Below are 15345 nucleotides of genomic sequence, written 5' to 3' on the forward strand. Positions count from 1 at the left end.
AAAAGTACAGAGAAGGTCAGAAGGAGCTGCATTGTGTGTTCGTAGATTTAGAGAAGGCGTATGACAGGGTGCCGAGGGAGGAGCTGTGGTACTGTATGAGGTCGTCTGGAGTGGCAGAGAAGTATGTCAGAGTAGTTCAGGACATGTATGAGAGAAGTATGACGGTGGTGAGATGTGCTGTAGGTCAGACAGAGGAGTTCAAGGTGGAGGTGGTACTACACCAAGGATCAGCTTTGAGTCCTTTTTTGTTTGCTATGCTGATGGACAGGCTGACAGACGAGGTAAGACAGGAATCTCCCTGGACAATGATGTTTGCGGATGACATCGTAATTTGCAGTGAGAGTAGAGAGCAGGTGGAGGAACAGCTAGAGAGGTGGAGGTTTGCTCTGGAAAGAAGAGGCATGAAGGTCAGTCGTAGTAAGACAGAATACATGTGTCTGAACGAGAGGGATCAAGGTAGAAGCGTTAGGTTACAGGGGGCTGAGGTGAAGAAGGTGCAGGAGTTTAAGTACTTGGCGTCAACAGTTCAGTGTGATGGAGAGTGTGGAAAAGAGGTGAAGAGGCGAGTGCAGGCAGGTTGGAGCGGTTGGAGGAAAGTGTCAGGAGTGTTGTGTGACAGAAGAGTGTCAGCAAGACTCAAAGGAAAGGTGTACAAGACAGTGGTGAGACCAGCTCTGCTCTATGGGTTAGAGACGGTAGCAGTGAGACAGAGACAAGAGGCTGAGATGGAGGTAGCGGAGATGAAGATGTTGAGGTTCTCCTTAGGAGTGACCAGGTTAGACAGGATAAGGAACGAGTACATCAGAGGGACGGCTCATGTTGCCTGTGTTAGCGACAAAGTCAGAGAAGCCAGACTGAGATGGTTTGGACATGTTCAGAGGAGGGACAGTGGATATATTGGTAGAAGGATGTTGGAGATGGAGCTGCCTGGCAGGAGGGCAAGAGGACGGCCAAAGAGGAGATATATGGATGTCTTAACAGAGGACATGAAGTTGGCTAATGTTAGGGTAGAAGATGTCCATGACAGAGTGAGGTGGAAAACGATGACTCGCTGTGGCGACCCCTGATGGGAAAAGCCGAAAGAGAAAGAAGATCTATTTAACCCATGGTGTTCATACTTTAGATAGTTGCTGTCAAATGTTTGGGGCCAAAATGGATCATTTGTGTTTTGGATCTAACTTACATACACATTTTTTTCCATGTTAATGTGTAATCGTTTGTTTGCATCCACATCCAATCACATGTTTACAGTTATTCCTTCATTCTAAGTTTCCAAAGACAAAAGCAGCATTTCTGGTGTGTGTGATTCTATTACGGTGGAATGATAAAGACCTGTCCTGTGTTTGCAATTAATCCACTCCTTTGTGTTTACAGAGCGCTCCCTGCAGAGGTTGGCTCTTTTGCTGGACCGCTACGGCCTAGACCTGAAAGATCTGTCTGCAGAGAAGGATGAGGGCCCCGCGGCTCTGAAGCAGCTGCAGCTGGACAGCTCCTACACCCAAAATCCAAACAAAGGTTGATGCCACTGCTGCTCTTCATCATTTCCTCATTGCTGTTCAGGGCATTAACTCGACATCGTTTGTGTTTCAGTTAAAAATGGTGTTGACGCCACAGGAAAGAAGGTTGGAGGATCTGCTGTCAGTTATGTTTTGTAGCATCTGTGAACATTTTCATATGTATATTAAAAAACAAATTATATTTCAAAGGATTTCACGCCTAATATATCAATCATGTGTTTGCATCCATCAGGTTACAGAAGGTTCCATGTCCTATAAAACGGTTGCCCAGACAAAGTTAGGCTCCGTGGGTGAACCAGACTCCAGCCAGAAAGAGGCCGCACCCTCTAAAGATGAGAACCAGGGAGGAGCAGGTTACATCATCACCAACCAAAGGTAAAGCTGCTCCACGTCTTCCAGAATCACATCATATGAGAAGGAAAAACGAAAAGCTAATTTGTAGACTATAAGTTATGATGAAGGGGAAAAAAAACATACTGATAAGAAATATTGTTCAGAACATAATGAGAAAGAAATGGATGGAAAAGATGGAAAAAAAAGAGGGTGGATTAGGATTGAAAGCATACATGTAGTGTGGTATTTTCCTTTTGTTGTTTGTGAAACAATCAAAAAATGTTTGTGTCATCAAAAAATAAATTCAAAACAAGAGATCTCTAGAACTCACCCTACATTAATTGTATAATAAAAAAAATACTAAGTAGACCTCTATTTTGTAAATCACAACCCTAAATCACTATTGTAGTGGTTTATTCATACTTCTTCTGTGGTCTTAACATGGCTCACTTGTAATACATCTGTAAAAATCTTACATTATGACCACAACATTTTTTTCAAGTATATTCACATATGAAAAATTTTCATCCATGCAATACTTGCAAAATGTACGTAGTTGGCTGTGTGACACCGTATTAAACCTTAGTCACAACTGCCCTTGTGGCTAGATACTGCATGCAAAAAATGGCCAATACTATATTACAGGTGGCCTGCACAAAATGTCATGGTCTTAGATCACTCAGTGAGTCTGCAGAGCAGAAGTATTAAGGGCCTTTTTTTTCTTTTGACATGCTGCAGGTCACAGGTCATAGCAAACACTTATACTTACACAAGATGGTGAACAAAATATGAAGCAGGTGAAACGCAGGCGTGATGTATGGATTTTTTTTAGACATCCCCAAATCCTGCACACAGCGTAAGGAGCTCTTTAGTGCTGTTCATGTGATGAGTGTTTGTCCTTTGTGGGCTCCTTGTGTGTTCCTTGTGTGACTATTAGAAATGAGAAAATTTGACAATCAGAGTTTAGTTTTTGTGGACACCTTACAGGCTTCTTATGGGGGCTTACATATCACCTTACATACAATTTGCGGATGGTCATTAAAGAGCTGGTACTCGCCCCTTACTAACGATTAGAGTGCGCTGTAAAAGACACTGTGCAACAGCATTACCCGTACACCACAAGTGGGTGCAAGCTACATTATCCTCACTTTATGATACTTTTACCACACGCAGGACAATCATTTGTTCAATTTTCATGACGTAATCCTTAAAGGAATTGCAACCCACACACACATTAAAATACAGCTGGTCTTCTCTATGGCCCTCCGCGGACCTGGACAAACCAAAACTCACAGCAACCCTATGGGTGAACCTCTGTATGGGTGCTTTTGATTAAGGTTGTAGATTTCTTTGCATTTCAACTTGGAGAGACTTCCGCCAAAAATGTTTATAGTAAAAACTGACAGACTACACTATATTTAGTGATGCAATTAGGAATTCTGCATCATTCATCTTCTGTCTTTTCTACGTCTTCCTTGTCTGCAGCACAGCCGGAAAAGCCGTCGCCTTCGATGTTCGACCAAACTCCAAGAACCTGACAGCAGCAGATGCAGCCAACAAAGCAAGTAAGAGTGAGTTTGATGCTTCTTTGCTGAGGAAAAATAGAAGACAGCAACACTCAACAGTGGTCGCCACAGAGCCACTGTGTCACAGACAAGGAGGTTGAGGACGAGGAAAGAAAATGTTAAGATAAGTAATAAAAATGTCTGAAAAAGGACTTTGAAAAGAAGAATGGGAAAAATATTTTTTTGATATGGGATATATAGAGCCAGGAAGAAAAAAAAAGGTGGTTTTTAGGGAAAGTAAGGGAAATAAAGAAGAAAAAATTTTCACAAACGAAGGAATAACGAATGATGGCAAAGGAAATCTAAGAAAGAGAAGGTTTGAAGTTACAGTTTAAAGGATAAGAATTGTAAACATTTAGAGTTTAAAATAGATTTACACATTTAAAAAATATCAAAAATAAAATAATAAAAAGCATATAAGTGTTAGTTTCTTTGCAAAAGATTCTCTTTAATAAGAATTGATGTTCTACAGTTGCTGAGAAGAACTTCCTGGCGTCTGACACAAGCTTAAATGTTCTGCAGAGCAACATTGGCGAGGTTAGTGATCAGAAAATTAGACCGATTTAACTTGAAACCTAAACCTTGTATACTTCTTTTTCCTAATAGTCTTAATTTCCAATATTTACTAAACCCTTGCTCATCTGCCTTCAAGTTTACCTTGATTTTTAACAAGTTAGAATGTGATGGGCTAACTTGCTCCTTTCTGCTCTGGTGTCACTGAAGAATGATGGGAAGGCATCGCCTCTGGCAACCAGAGTTAAGCCTGGTTCTCGCTGGCTCTTTTCCACCCTTGTGGCTATGGCCTGCGTTAGCGGTATCGTGGTAGCGGGAATGACCATCGCCTGCCTCCGCCACCACGCCCACCGGCTGGCAGCAAAGAAGCTGGGTCTGGGACCAGAGGGGGGGAGCTTCACCCATCAGGAGTACCAGGTGAGGAAAAACTGGGTCGGTTTGAAAACTGAGGTTTTGAAAAGTCAGAAGAGAGGAGAAACTTTAACATTTTAGCATCAGCAACACTGTAACGACGTGACACATACAAACTGACTCACCAGGACCTGTGTCGCCAGCACATGGCCTCCAAAGGCGCCTTTGGGCGCCTGGAGGCTGCCGCTTTGGGTGCCGTGGGGGGAGCCAGCGGGGCAGGTGGTGGAGGAGGAGGAGGGGCAGGAGGAGGAGGAATTGGAATTGGGGCAGGAGGTGCTGTAGGAGGAGGTCCTGATTCAAGGGTAAGCAGTGTTTCGTCCCAGTTCAGCGATGGAGCCCAGCCCAGTCCCAGCTCCCACAGCAGCACGCCATCCTGGTGCGAGGAGCCAGCACAGGCCAACATGGACATCTCCACCGGTCACATGATTCTGGTCAGTACCTGGTTTTTCAGTTAATAATAATAAACCTTATTTTAATGGATATTTAACCCTTTGAATCTGGAGTCGTTGCTGGCAATAGCTAAACAACCACTCGCTCTTTGAACCAAAGTAAGTCTTCAACTGTTTTTGCATTTAATGTAATTCCAACAGATTCTGATCCTAAGAAAAATGCAGCTTTGAAGCTTTTTAGTAAAAAAAAACTCTTAAGAGTTATGATGGCTCTCCTTAACCCATCACTTTATCTTTCTTTGACCCACAGCTATAGGCTAGTTCAAACTGAAATTGAGACTGGGTTGGGGTGAAAGGGCCACCAGAAGAAAATATTAGATCAGATAAAAGTGAGTTGAAACTTTACCAGGCTTAGTAGTGGGAGAACAGTTGTTATTCTTTTTATATTGCCACCGCAAACTCTTGTCATTACATTCTTCTCCAACTTGGAGTGCCCAGGGTTCTTACAAGCATGAGATCTTGTCCATTTAAATGGTTGAAGAGTTACGGTTGTTTTGAGATTGTGGGTTATTTGTCGTTGCCAGCAACAGCTTCTGGGTTAACCCTTGTGCTATCTTAGATGACCCCACCCATACACTGACGTGTTCTCCCCACCATGACAAAGGTGGATAAAGGTGGAGAGGATTTCATGTAATCCATGGACACCAGTGAAGATCACAAATCATTGAAGAAAAAAGGTTCAGATGTAGTGGATCTAGATGACCCAACTCCCAACGTTAAAGTGCCTAGGATAGCACAAGGGTTCCACGGTTGATTTAAAGTCTTAACATCAATAGCTAAATCATAACTAATTGAAATATTATTTTTAGCTGTTTGTTTATGACATTTTTGAAGCATATTTTTGAATTTTGGTAGACTGCATACTAAGACAAAAGGGTAAAACATGATAAGAAACCTTAACAAAAAACATGGAAAAAAGCATAAAGTATTAAACTCTGAATTAAATGAAACATTGAATATTTCCACAGTAGAATGATTACAGTGTGGCATCAAACGGAAAACTAGAAGATGAAAAAGCTCAAAATCACATACCCCTAACTAAAAAATCATCTTGATAAAGTCTACTTTCTCTCTAAATGTTTTTGATAAATCATTTATCAGTGTTAAAAGGACATAAAACCAACAAACGTAAAAACAACAGACAACTTTGTCAATGATAGATGATTGAACACTTTTAATGCCTACAAGTGAGGGTACAGACAAGTAAAGTGCCTGTGCAAAAACACATGAAAATGAGCTAGTTTAAAGCAAACTTTCAAACTTGACTGATTACAATTGAGTGTGTTTTGCCGGCATGTTGGTTGAGCCTTGTTACTTTACAAATCTATATAAAAAAGATAAATGAAATGTATCTGCCGTTTTAAGAGTTTTCTTTTGTAAAAAAAAAAAAAGTACACCTACAGTATTTTTTAAAATGCTTAAAACATGAGAAATATTTGAGTTCACCTAATAAAATCATGATTAAGTTGACAGCTCTAATTTTTAATAATACTTCTTGCTAATGAAGGCTTACATGGAGGATCACCTGAGGAATAAAGACCGTCTGATGAAGGAGTGGGAAGCTCTGTGCTCATACCAAGCCGAACCCAGCACAGTCTCTGTGGCTCAGAGTGAAGCTAACGCCAAGAAGAACCGCATCCCTGATTCTGTACCCTGTAAGTCCAAAGTAGCTAGTTTCTTACTCAGACTTAGCTTCATGAACAGAACTGGAAAGCTTTTATTTCTGCTTATTAAAGTTCTGCGGTTTGATTGCTTCTATAAATAAAGCATGTCCTCTGACCTGTAGATGATCACTCCAGAGTGAAGCTGAAAGCAGAGATCAACCCCTCACGGTCAGACTACATTAATGCCAGCACCATTGTGAGTCTGCAGTTACCTTCTAAAACAAAACTTAAACATGTTAACAAAATTTCCTTTGCCAAAGTCATCCTTGAATAAATATGTTGACGAAGAGAAAGTGTTTTCGAGGACTCACACTTGTGTCTTCACTGTTCATGGTCCTGCAGATTGAACATGACCCCCGCATGCCGGCTTACATCGCCACGCAGGGACCTCTGTCTCATACCATCTCTGACTTCTGGCAGGTCAGTGTGACCCAAAGGAAAAATCCCAGCAGTAAGATAAAGCCTGCTCAGTCTGAATATCGTGCACTGAACTGCCTGAGAGGCTGTGTGTTGGGACCATGAATATTTCTGTTTTTGTGTGAAGATGGTGTGGGAGAACGGCTGCACGGTCATCGTGATGATGACCGCTCTGGTTGAGGATGGAGAGAAGCAGTGCGATCGTTACTGGCCTGATGAAGGCTCGTCCCTCTACCACATCTATGAGGTGTGTGTGTAAACATGTATTTGTGCAGATGCGGAGACTGTCACATCTAACAGTGTTGTGGGGACATTTGTTAAAGTGAGGACACTTTTCTGATGAAAACAATTTGGTTTTATTAGTTTATTTAGTTTCTTTTAGTTTGGGGTTTCTAATCAATGTAGCACATTCTTATGGGCAATTTGCATTTCTTTTGAAATGTACCACTGCCCCTATAAAGCTATCATTGTGTTGATGAAGCATTTCATGATTAGATATTAGCAACAATTGTGCAAAGCCTTGCTTACTTCCAATTAATGCCTATTCTCGATTTAAAAAAACACACCCAAAAGTATTGATTAATATTTTATAACTTTTGGGCCAAAACTTCAAAACGTTACAAAAAATCTGAAAACATTTCAGTGCCTTGTGATCCTGGTCAATTTAGCATATCAATGCTGTCAGTTAAAGAATAAATAAAGTGTGTGACTGGAAAAGTCTCTCTATTTGTGTGTGTTTTTGTCTGAAGCAAAGCGTGTATCATCTTTTTTTCTGGGTTCCACCAGGTGAACTTGGTGTCTGAGCACATCTGGTGTAATGACTTCTTGGTGCGCAGCTTTTACTTAAAGAATGTTCAGACCCAGGAAACACGCACCCTCACACAGTTCCACTTCCTGAGCTGGCCGGCACAAGGCATTCCAACCTCCACCCGCCCCCTCCTGGACTTCCGCAGGTACTACATCTAAAGATAAGCCAATCAGAACGAGTTGAGGTGTAATAAAGTGATAGCCAACAGCTGAAAGGAATAAAACCATAATAGTTTTTCAACAGGAGGTGCAAGGGAGAAATAATTATGAGGTGCCGTGTAGGACATAATTCAGAATTAGCATTCACAAACACATATGAAATCTCTCACACACACTAGTGAAATGCTTGTATACATACAACTGAAAATGTATTCATTCACATACACATGTGAAATCTCTCACATACACATGTGAAATCTCTCACATACACATGTGAAATCTCTCACATACACATGTGAAAATGCTCTTACACACACTACTGAAAATGCTCTCACATACACATGTGAAAATGCTCTCACATACACATGTGAAAATCCTCTCACATACACTACTGAAAATGCTCTCACATACACATGTGAAAATGCTCTCACATACACTACTGAAAATGCTCTCACATACACATGTGAAAATGCTCTCACATACACTACTGAAAATGCTCTCACATACACATGTGAAAATGCACTCACATACACATGTGAAAATGCTCTCACATACACATGTGAAAATCCTCTCACACACACTACTGAAAATGCTCTCACATACACTACTGAAAATGCTCTCACATACACATGTGAAAATGCTCTCACATACACTACTGAAAATGCTCTCACATACACATGTGAAAATGCTCTCACATACACTACTGAAAATGCTCTCACATACACATGTGAAAATGCACTCACATACACATGTGAAAATGCTCTCACATACACATGTGAAAATCCTCTCACATACACATGTGAAAATCCTCTCACATACACATGTGAAAATGCTCTCACATACAATACTGAAATTTTCGACAGAAACGGAAGGCATTTCAGTAGAAACGGAAGTTGGCTGATTATCGCGAGATAATCATTCGTCTGAATCATTCGAAAATGGCAGCCGGTTGCGCAAGGAAAACCACCGAAACGTGTAAGTATATTAAAAAATCCAGTATTTGTTGTAAAATATATTTGTAAATACTTAAGATGATGTGTTTAATATGTTATATTACTCAATCAACAAACTAGATTGTTTTGAAGCTCATCAATTTCAGTAATGCTAAAGCTAACGCTAACGCGAATTAGCGCCGAAGGCTAAAAACAAACGCTAGATATTACATCAAAAAGCAGTGACTTCTAACCGTAGTCACAAGTTATTAACACATGTTTTAAATGTGTTCATATATGTAGGGACAGACGAGGATGAGGAAAATCCGATCCATTTGCGGATGGAGAAAGATAGCCTGTTTGTTTTCAAGCTAGCTCGTGCCAGATGGGTAGAGACATATGATCAGATTTGACTTCATTTTAATAAACGGTTAATCGTTGTCGTCCTGGGTTAAAGGTTTATGTTAAAGACCCAGAAGAGAGAGGAGGAAAGGGCTAGAAGGGAGGAACAGCGACAGGAGAGTCTGTTAAGTTTACTTGAGTTGAAATTATTGTTCTAAAATGTAATGCAGCCATTGTTTTTCCAATTTGTTTAATAAATGTATGAACAAAAATGAATAATTTACATGTATTATTTAAATCTGAGCTATTTTTAACAATCTCAAAAGGATTTTCATATAAATATCAGATGTACATATTTAGAATTTCGTTTTATATGTTAATATTTATTTTTATACATGTTAACAATAATCCTGGTCTTCTAGAGTCATGTGTGTCACAGTTGGAGCTGAAAGGAAAGCAAAGATTTGTCCTTGCAGACGGACGTGACTCTGCTCGTCCTGCATGTTCCTGGTGTTGTCCTGCTGTGGCTCAACATCTGTGGCTAAGCAGTCGCCTTTGCTGATGCACAGAATGTGCAGAATTGAACTGCAGGCAATGATTTTCATTGCAAAGGTTGGTTTTACTTCCAGTGCCCCCAGAAATATTGCTCTCCTCCTCATCTTTATCATGCCAAATGCTCTCTTCACAACAGAGCGTGTTCTGGAGTGGTTCTGGTTGTAACTGCCTCAATGGCATTCCTCATGGGTTCCCTGTAGGGTGTCAGCAGCATGATGGGATGTGCAATGCAGGGATACCCACCATCACCCAAAAGGATCCTTCAGGTGGGTTTGTTTGATTTACATAAATTGGGCTTTTACGTAGAACCCGTGAATCATGGATTGATCCTGGATTCCCAACAAAAATATCTATAAATTTGGCATTAGAGTCACATACAGCATGCATTTTAATGGAATAAAAAAGCTTCCTGTTAAAATAACAAGCTGCATTTTCTTTTAGGGCCTTTATTCTTATGTGGCAGCCATCAATGCTCCTTGTGACCCTTTGGAAGGAGAAAGACCAAGCGAGCTGCTGAAATCCAGAGGCGACTTATGGTAGTTCATTCCCACTGGGAAGCTGGGTGACCCTGCTCATCAGCTGGAGGATGCGGTCTGCCGTCCTGTGGACAACATCGCTCATGGTGGACCGTGTCATGTCAAAGACTCTGGCTACCACACTGTAAGATGTGCCACACGCCAGCCAGAAAAGAAACACCAGGACGTCAGTCTCCTGTGACCCCCCAGAGTGTGAGGAACCCGAAGCTGATACTTCAGGACCATCGACCCAGATGCTCGATGGTCCTGCGGGTCAACCGAAAATCCAGTCTTGTGTCGGACTGACCGTCAGCGTAAAGGGCCAGGACAGACACCTTTGTGTTGGTAAAGCAGTAGAGACGTGGAAGACCCTGGAAAATGCAACATTAATTATTTCATTGAGGAAATTAAATCACATTTTTTTAATGTTTCTATTTATTTTGATGTCTTACATTTTAGATTATGAAGTATTTATTAATTCTGGAAAATCTCGTGGTTTTTATTTGGCTGGGTTTTTGGATTTTCATTTAAACTTTTAAAAATGAAAGTTTTTGTTTTGTTTTTGTTTAAAACAAGTGATATGGTTTGACTCTGAATAAAAAATTCTAAACTTTGAACTCACAAGTGTTTCATGTAATTGGACTACACATCTCACTTGAAAAAGAATGTTAAACTCTTACCCAGCAGACTGTGTAACCTTGAGCATGATTAGTAACAAAGTTTAAGTTAAAGTTTAAGTTTAACTAAAAAAAAAGCTTTAAGTTTAACTCACAAGTTATTCTGTCTGGTCAGGGCATCCAGAGGAAATCTTCTGAGATGTCTGCTTGTCCTTGCCGTACTGTGATGCTGCATATCTGCTCGTTTTCAGTTTGATCTCACGAAAAACGGTTGAATTATTGCCAGGAACACGGACAGATTCATTTTCAAAGCCATTTTCAGTAAGGTGTAAGAAAACTACAGAAAAAAATGCCTCCTTGCAAGAGCCCGTTAATCGTTCAGCGGCACAAAAACAAAATAAATATTGGCATGAAAAAATAACTTGGGGGTTTATTTATGAACAAATACATTAAATCAACGCCAAAGTGTTTGTAATTTAATTATTTATAAATCAGTCACGTTTTCCATGATCAGAACACAGCAGATTCATAAATAGTCTTTGTAAAATGTTCATATTTATTATGTTTTTACTCTGACAAATAAGTGTCATTCTCCGCGTTAAATAGGAGTAGTTCGCCTCCAGACCAGGTGGTGGCGGTAATGCGCCACTTTGTTTCCGTGTCAAGCGCGTTATGAACAACACCCAAAAGAAAAAAGTACTGAGCACGGGTGTCTGAATTGCTTTTAAATTCAGAGAACTATATATAGTTCTGCACTATATAGGGTTTTAGTAGTTAGGGATCAGGGCAGGAATTCGGACACAGGTTCATTTCCACTGAAATGCCTTCAGTCGACCAACTTCGTTTCTAACAATAAAGTAAAAAAAAAAACGTTGTTTCTACTGAAATGCCTTCCGTTTCTATTGAAATTTTCACATGTGTATGTGAGAGCATTTTGGATAGTGTGTGTGAGAGCATTTTCACATGTGTATGTGAGAGGATTTTCACATGTGTATGTGAGAGGATTTTCACATGTGTATGTGAGAGCATTTTCACATGTGTATGTGAGAGCATTTTCAGTAGTGTGTGTGAGAGCATTTGACATGTGTATGTGAGAGCATTTTCAGTAGTGTGTGTGAGAGCATTTCACATGTGTATGTGAGAGCATTTTCAGTAGTGTGTGTGAGAGCATTTCACATGTGTATGTGACAGCATTTTCAGTAGTGTGTGTGAGAGCATTTTCAGTAGTGTGTGTGAGAGCATTTCACATGTGTATGTGAGAGCATTTTCAGTAGTGTGTGTGAGAGCATTTCACATGTGTATGTGACAGCATTTTCAGTAGTGTGTGTGAGAGCATTTCACATGTGTATGTGAGAGATTTCACATGTGTATGTGAATGAATACATTTTCAGTTGTATGTATACAAGCATTTCACTAGTGTGAGTGAGAGATTTCACATGTGTTTATGAATGCTAATTCTGAATAATGTCCTACACGGCACCTCATAAATAATCATCCATCCATCCACATAAAATAACAATTATTTAATTCCAAAAAGATCCTAAAATTTTGCCTAATGAGTAGTAATGCGATCTTCCAATCAGAGGTCGACCGCTCTGCCTCTGCACCACTATATTTAAATTTGACGTCCAACCATTAAATAACCCAAGTAAGCCAAGAGAAAGTGCAAGAGAAAAAGAATTATACATCCATCCATTTCTAAAAAAAAAGTATTTCATTCCATAAAGATCCCAAAATTTATCCTAATAAGTAATTATGCGACTTCCTAATGCTTTTTGTTATTGATCTTGTTTTATTCATTGATATTCATTTTAATTTTTCTTTTTTCATAGAAAGGTGAATAAGTGCTACAGAGGCCGATCCTGCCCCATCATTGTGCACTGCAGGTAAGAAATCCCAGCTCCTCTGTCCAGAATCATTCATCTGGTTTCCATAGTGATCAGTTTTGTTGATTCAAAGTCATTTCTGGAAAAAGGGCATCAAGTAAAAGTTAAAAAAATTTAAATATTTTTTTTTATAAAGTAGTGTAATACATCTGACTGAATCTGTTTCCATAGTGATGGTACAGGCCGGACCGGGACATACATCCTGATTGACATGGTTTTGAACCGCATGGCTAAAGGTAGAGTGGATTCATTTCATACAGAATTTGAAAGGTTTTTGAGAATGATCTTGAGTCTTATTGTCCAACAGGTGTAAAAGAGATTGACATTGCTGCAACATTGGAGCACGTGCGGGACCAGAGACCTGGGATGGTGCGCACCAAGGTGAGTCCAGAGCAGATGTTTACTCCTCTTATTATTTCTGCAATAGCATTATTTTAGGTTTAACCCAGACAGAAAGCAGGAACTTCAGGTTTAAGTGTGTTCAGTTGAGTTTTGGTTGCAGATTTAGTCACATTAAAAACTTAGCTGCATAAAGTCAGAGCACAACTTTTGTATTTTGTGGAGCCGACAGAGTGATGATATGCTGCCCTCTACTTGTGAAACAGATAAATGACAGTTAATTCTGACTTATACTTGTGTCCAGGACCAGTTTGAGTTTGCTCTGACTGCAGTGGCTGAGGAGGTGAACGCCATCCTCAAAGCTCTACCCCAGTGAACCCGCAATCCAGACTTGCTCCTGTGAGGCGGACTGAACCATAACGTGCCCACCATTCATTGATCTTTCCTCCTCTGTACACGGATGACAAGTGATGCCTCCTCCTGCATGTCACCTAAACTTCAAATCAAAGTGGTGAAAAAAAATATATACAGATCAGGAAGAGTTTGGAGAATTCTGAAGAAAGTGTTGGTTTATGAAGTTTGCAAATCAAATTGGGAGTTAAAATTCTACTGCCTCCTAATTTAAAAAAACATTTACATGCTTTCTGTGTACCATTGAAGCATTTTCAGTCTCTGGGTATGTCATGTTTACCTCATGCAAGATAAAAAAAACTTGAAAAAAAAGCTTAATTTGTATTTGTGACAGCTAAAATAAATCTTTTGGTGTTAAAGTGCTGCAACAATAAGTGTGTTTTGTGTCTTGTAAATCAGAATTAGTTTATTGATCGATGCACAGGCATGGAATGAATGCCTGAAGGAACGGCCTTAGTGGAGCAGAAGCATGATTCTAACCCCAAAGCTTTTAAAAAACTTAAGGTTGGTGAACATTTAAGACCTAGTAGGGCCCTACTAGGGTTATTTAACCCTTGTGCTATCTTAGATGACTCCACCCTTACATTGACGTGTTTTCCCTACCATGAAAAAGGTGGATAAAGGTGGAAAGATTTCATGTAATCCATGGACACCAGTGAGGTTCACAAATCATTGAAGAAAAAAGGTTCAGCGCACTGTTTAGTGGGTCTAGATGACCCAACTCCCAATGTTAAAGTGCCTAGGATTGCACAAGGGTTAAATTTAAACATTGGGCGGTTGTGGTGCAGAGGTAGAGTGGTCCACCTCTGAATGGAAAAATGCAGGTTTGGTTCCCACTCTGCGCGCCAATGTGTTGAAGTGTCATTTCAGTCAGACAACTCATGCAGTAAGAAAGATTTATTTTCCATATTTCTTTTAGTTTGACACAAGGCTCCGTTCAGATTCAATAAAATCAAGATCTCCATAGAACACTTTGGCTGTAAAACTACCCCTAACGGAACTCACAGGTGGAAGCCGGGGAGGAGGGTGGGGCGACAAACGTGAGCTCGCGGAATTGTATAAAGAGAGCGTGGGCCGCACATCTGGATCTTTAGTAGGACGCTGAACAGGTGAGTTAATTGGGCTGAACCGCCTGCAGGGAGGAGTAATCAGGTTAAACGCACTGCTTGAGCTGCCTGCCTGCCTGAAATACTCCCAAGGTTGTTTATGATATTAAGACACCGTACCACACATTGTTCCTGATGGTGTTGGTTGGTGCCAGTGTTAGACATGGAGCCGGCAACAGTGTGTGCATGGGTGAATGGGACTAGCACTTTGGGCCAGGCCTTTAACCCTTGTGCTATTTTAGATGACCCCACCCTTACATTGAGGTGTTATTCCTACCATGACAAAGGTGGATAAAGGTGGAAAGATGTCATGTAATCCATGGACACCAGTCAAGATCACAAATCATTGACATACTCACATACTGTGGTATGTCTGTGAGATAGTCGCTGGTCCACTCCAGCTACTTTCAGTTTTCCTAAATAAAATGTATTTTAAAGATTTGCTGGAAACCTCCAAAGGTAGCCAGAATTGGCTGGCTCCTCAGGACTGGTCCAGTCAAAAACTGACTTCTACAACAGTTTTTCTCAGTCGCTTTAGTACAATTCTCAGATCAGAATGAAATTCCCAAAACTATTTGTTCAATCTTCACATCATGATGTCACTTGTGCACATCATATAAGCAGTTTCTCACTTCTTTGAACAAGTTGCAATTGCTTTGGTACATCCATGCAAATGATTATGTACAATTCTCTGCTCTTTGCTACATTATCAACTGTCTATGTCATGTTTGTCAAAATGTATTATATAGTTCACTGTGCAATAGTCTTATTCCTCAAAACACCTAGTCATTAGTTCACCGTATAAGT

At 40.3% G+C, this 15345-nt stretch overlaps 1 protein-coding gene across 6 annotated transcripts in view; it reads left to right on the top strand.

The window, feature by feature from the left end:
* The window catches only part of LOC101170654 (receptor-type tyrosine-protein phosphatase-like N), a 39858-nt gene extending 26052 nt beyond the window's left edge, over positions 1-13806 (top strand). The window contains exons 7-22 of one of the 6 annotated variants that reach the window (XM_023964488.1): positions 1375-1515; positions 1591-1637; positions 1750-1892; positions 3336-3421; positions 3888-3952; positions 4139-4345; positions 4468-4770; positions 6296-6443; positions 6575-6648; positions 6795-6872; positions 6997-7116; positions 7656-7822; positions 12629-12682; positions 12854-12918; positions 12990-13063; positions 13326-13643. In XM_023964488.1, coding sequence (XP_023820256.1) covers positions 1375-1515; positions 1591-1637; positions 1750-1892; positions 3336-3421; positions 3888-3952; positions 4139-4345; positions 4468-4770; positions 6296-6443; positions 6575-6648; positions 6795-6872; positions 6997-7116; positions 7656-7822; positions 12629-12682; positions 12854-12918; positions 12990-13063; positions 13326-13397 — 1844 coding nt within the window. In that variant the 3' untranslated portion in view covers positions 13398-13643. Of the gene's footprint in view, positions 1-1374; positions 1516-1590; positions 1638-1749; positions 1893-3335; positions 3422-3887; positions 3953-4138; positions 4346-4467; positions 4771-6295; positions 6444-6574; positions 6649-6794; positions 6873-6996; positions 7117-7655; positions 7823-12628; positions 12683-12853; positions 12919-12989; positions 13064-13325 lie in introns of all 6 variants that reach the window. The other 5 variants (XM_023964478.1, XM_023964496.1, XM_023964504.1 and 2 more) reach the window with 5 other exon arrangements.
* The last annotated feature ends 1539 nt before the right edge of the window (positions 13807-15345 follow it).

Source organism: Oryzias latipes, chromosome 2, assembly GCF_002234675.1.
Source record: "Oryzias latipes chromosome 2, ASM223467v1".
NCBI classification, from domain to species: domain Eukaryota; kingdom Metazoa; phylum Chordata; class Actinopteri; order Beloniformes; family Adrianichthyidae; genus Oryzias; species Oryzias latipes.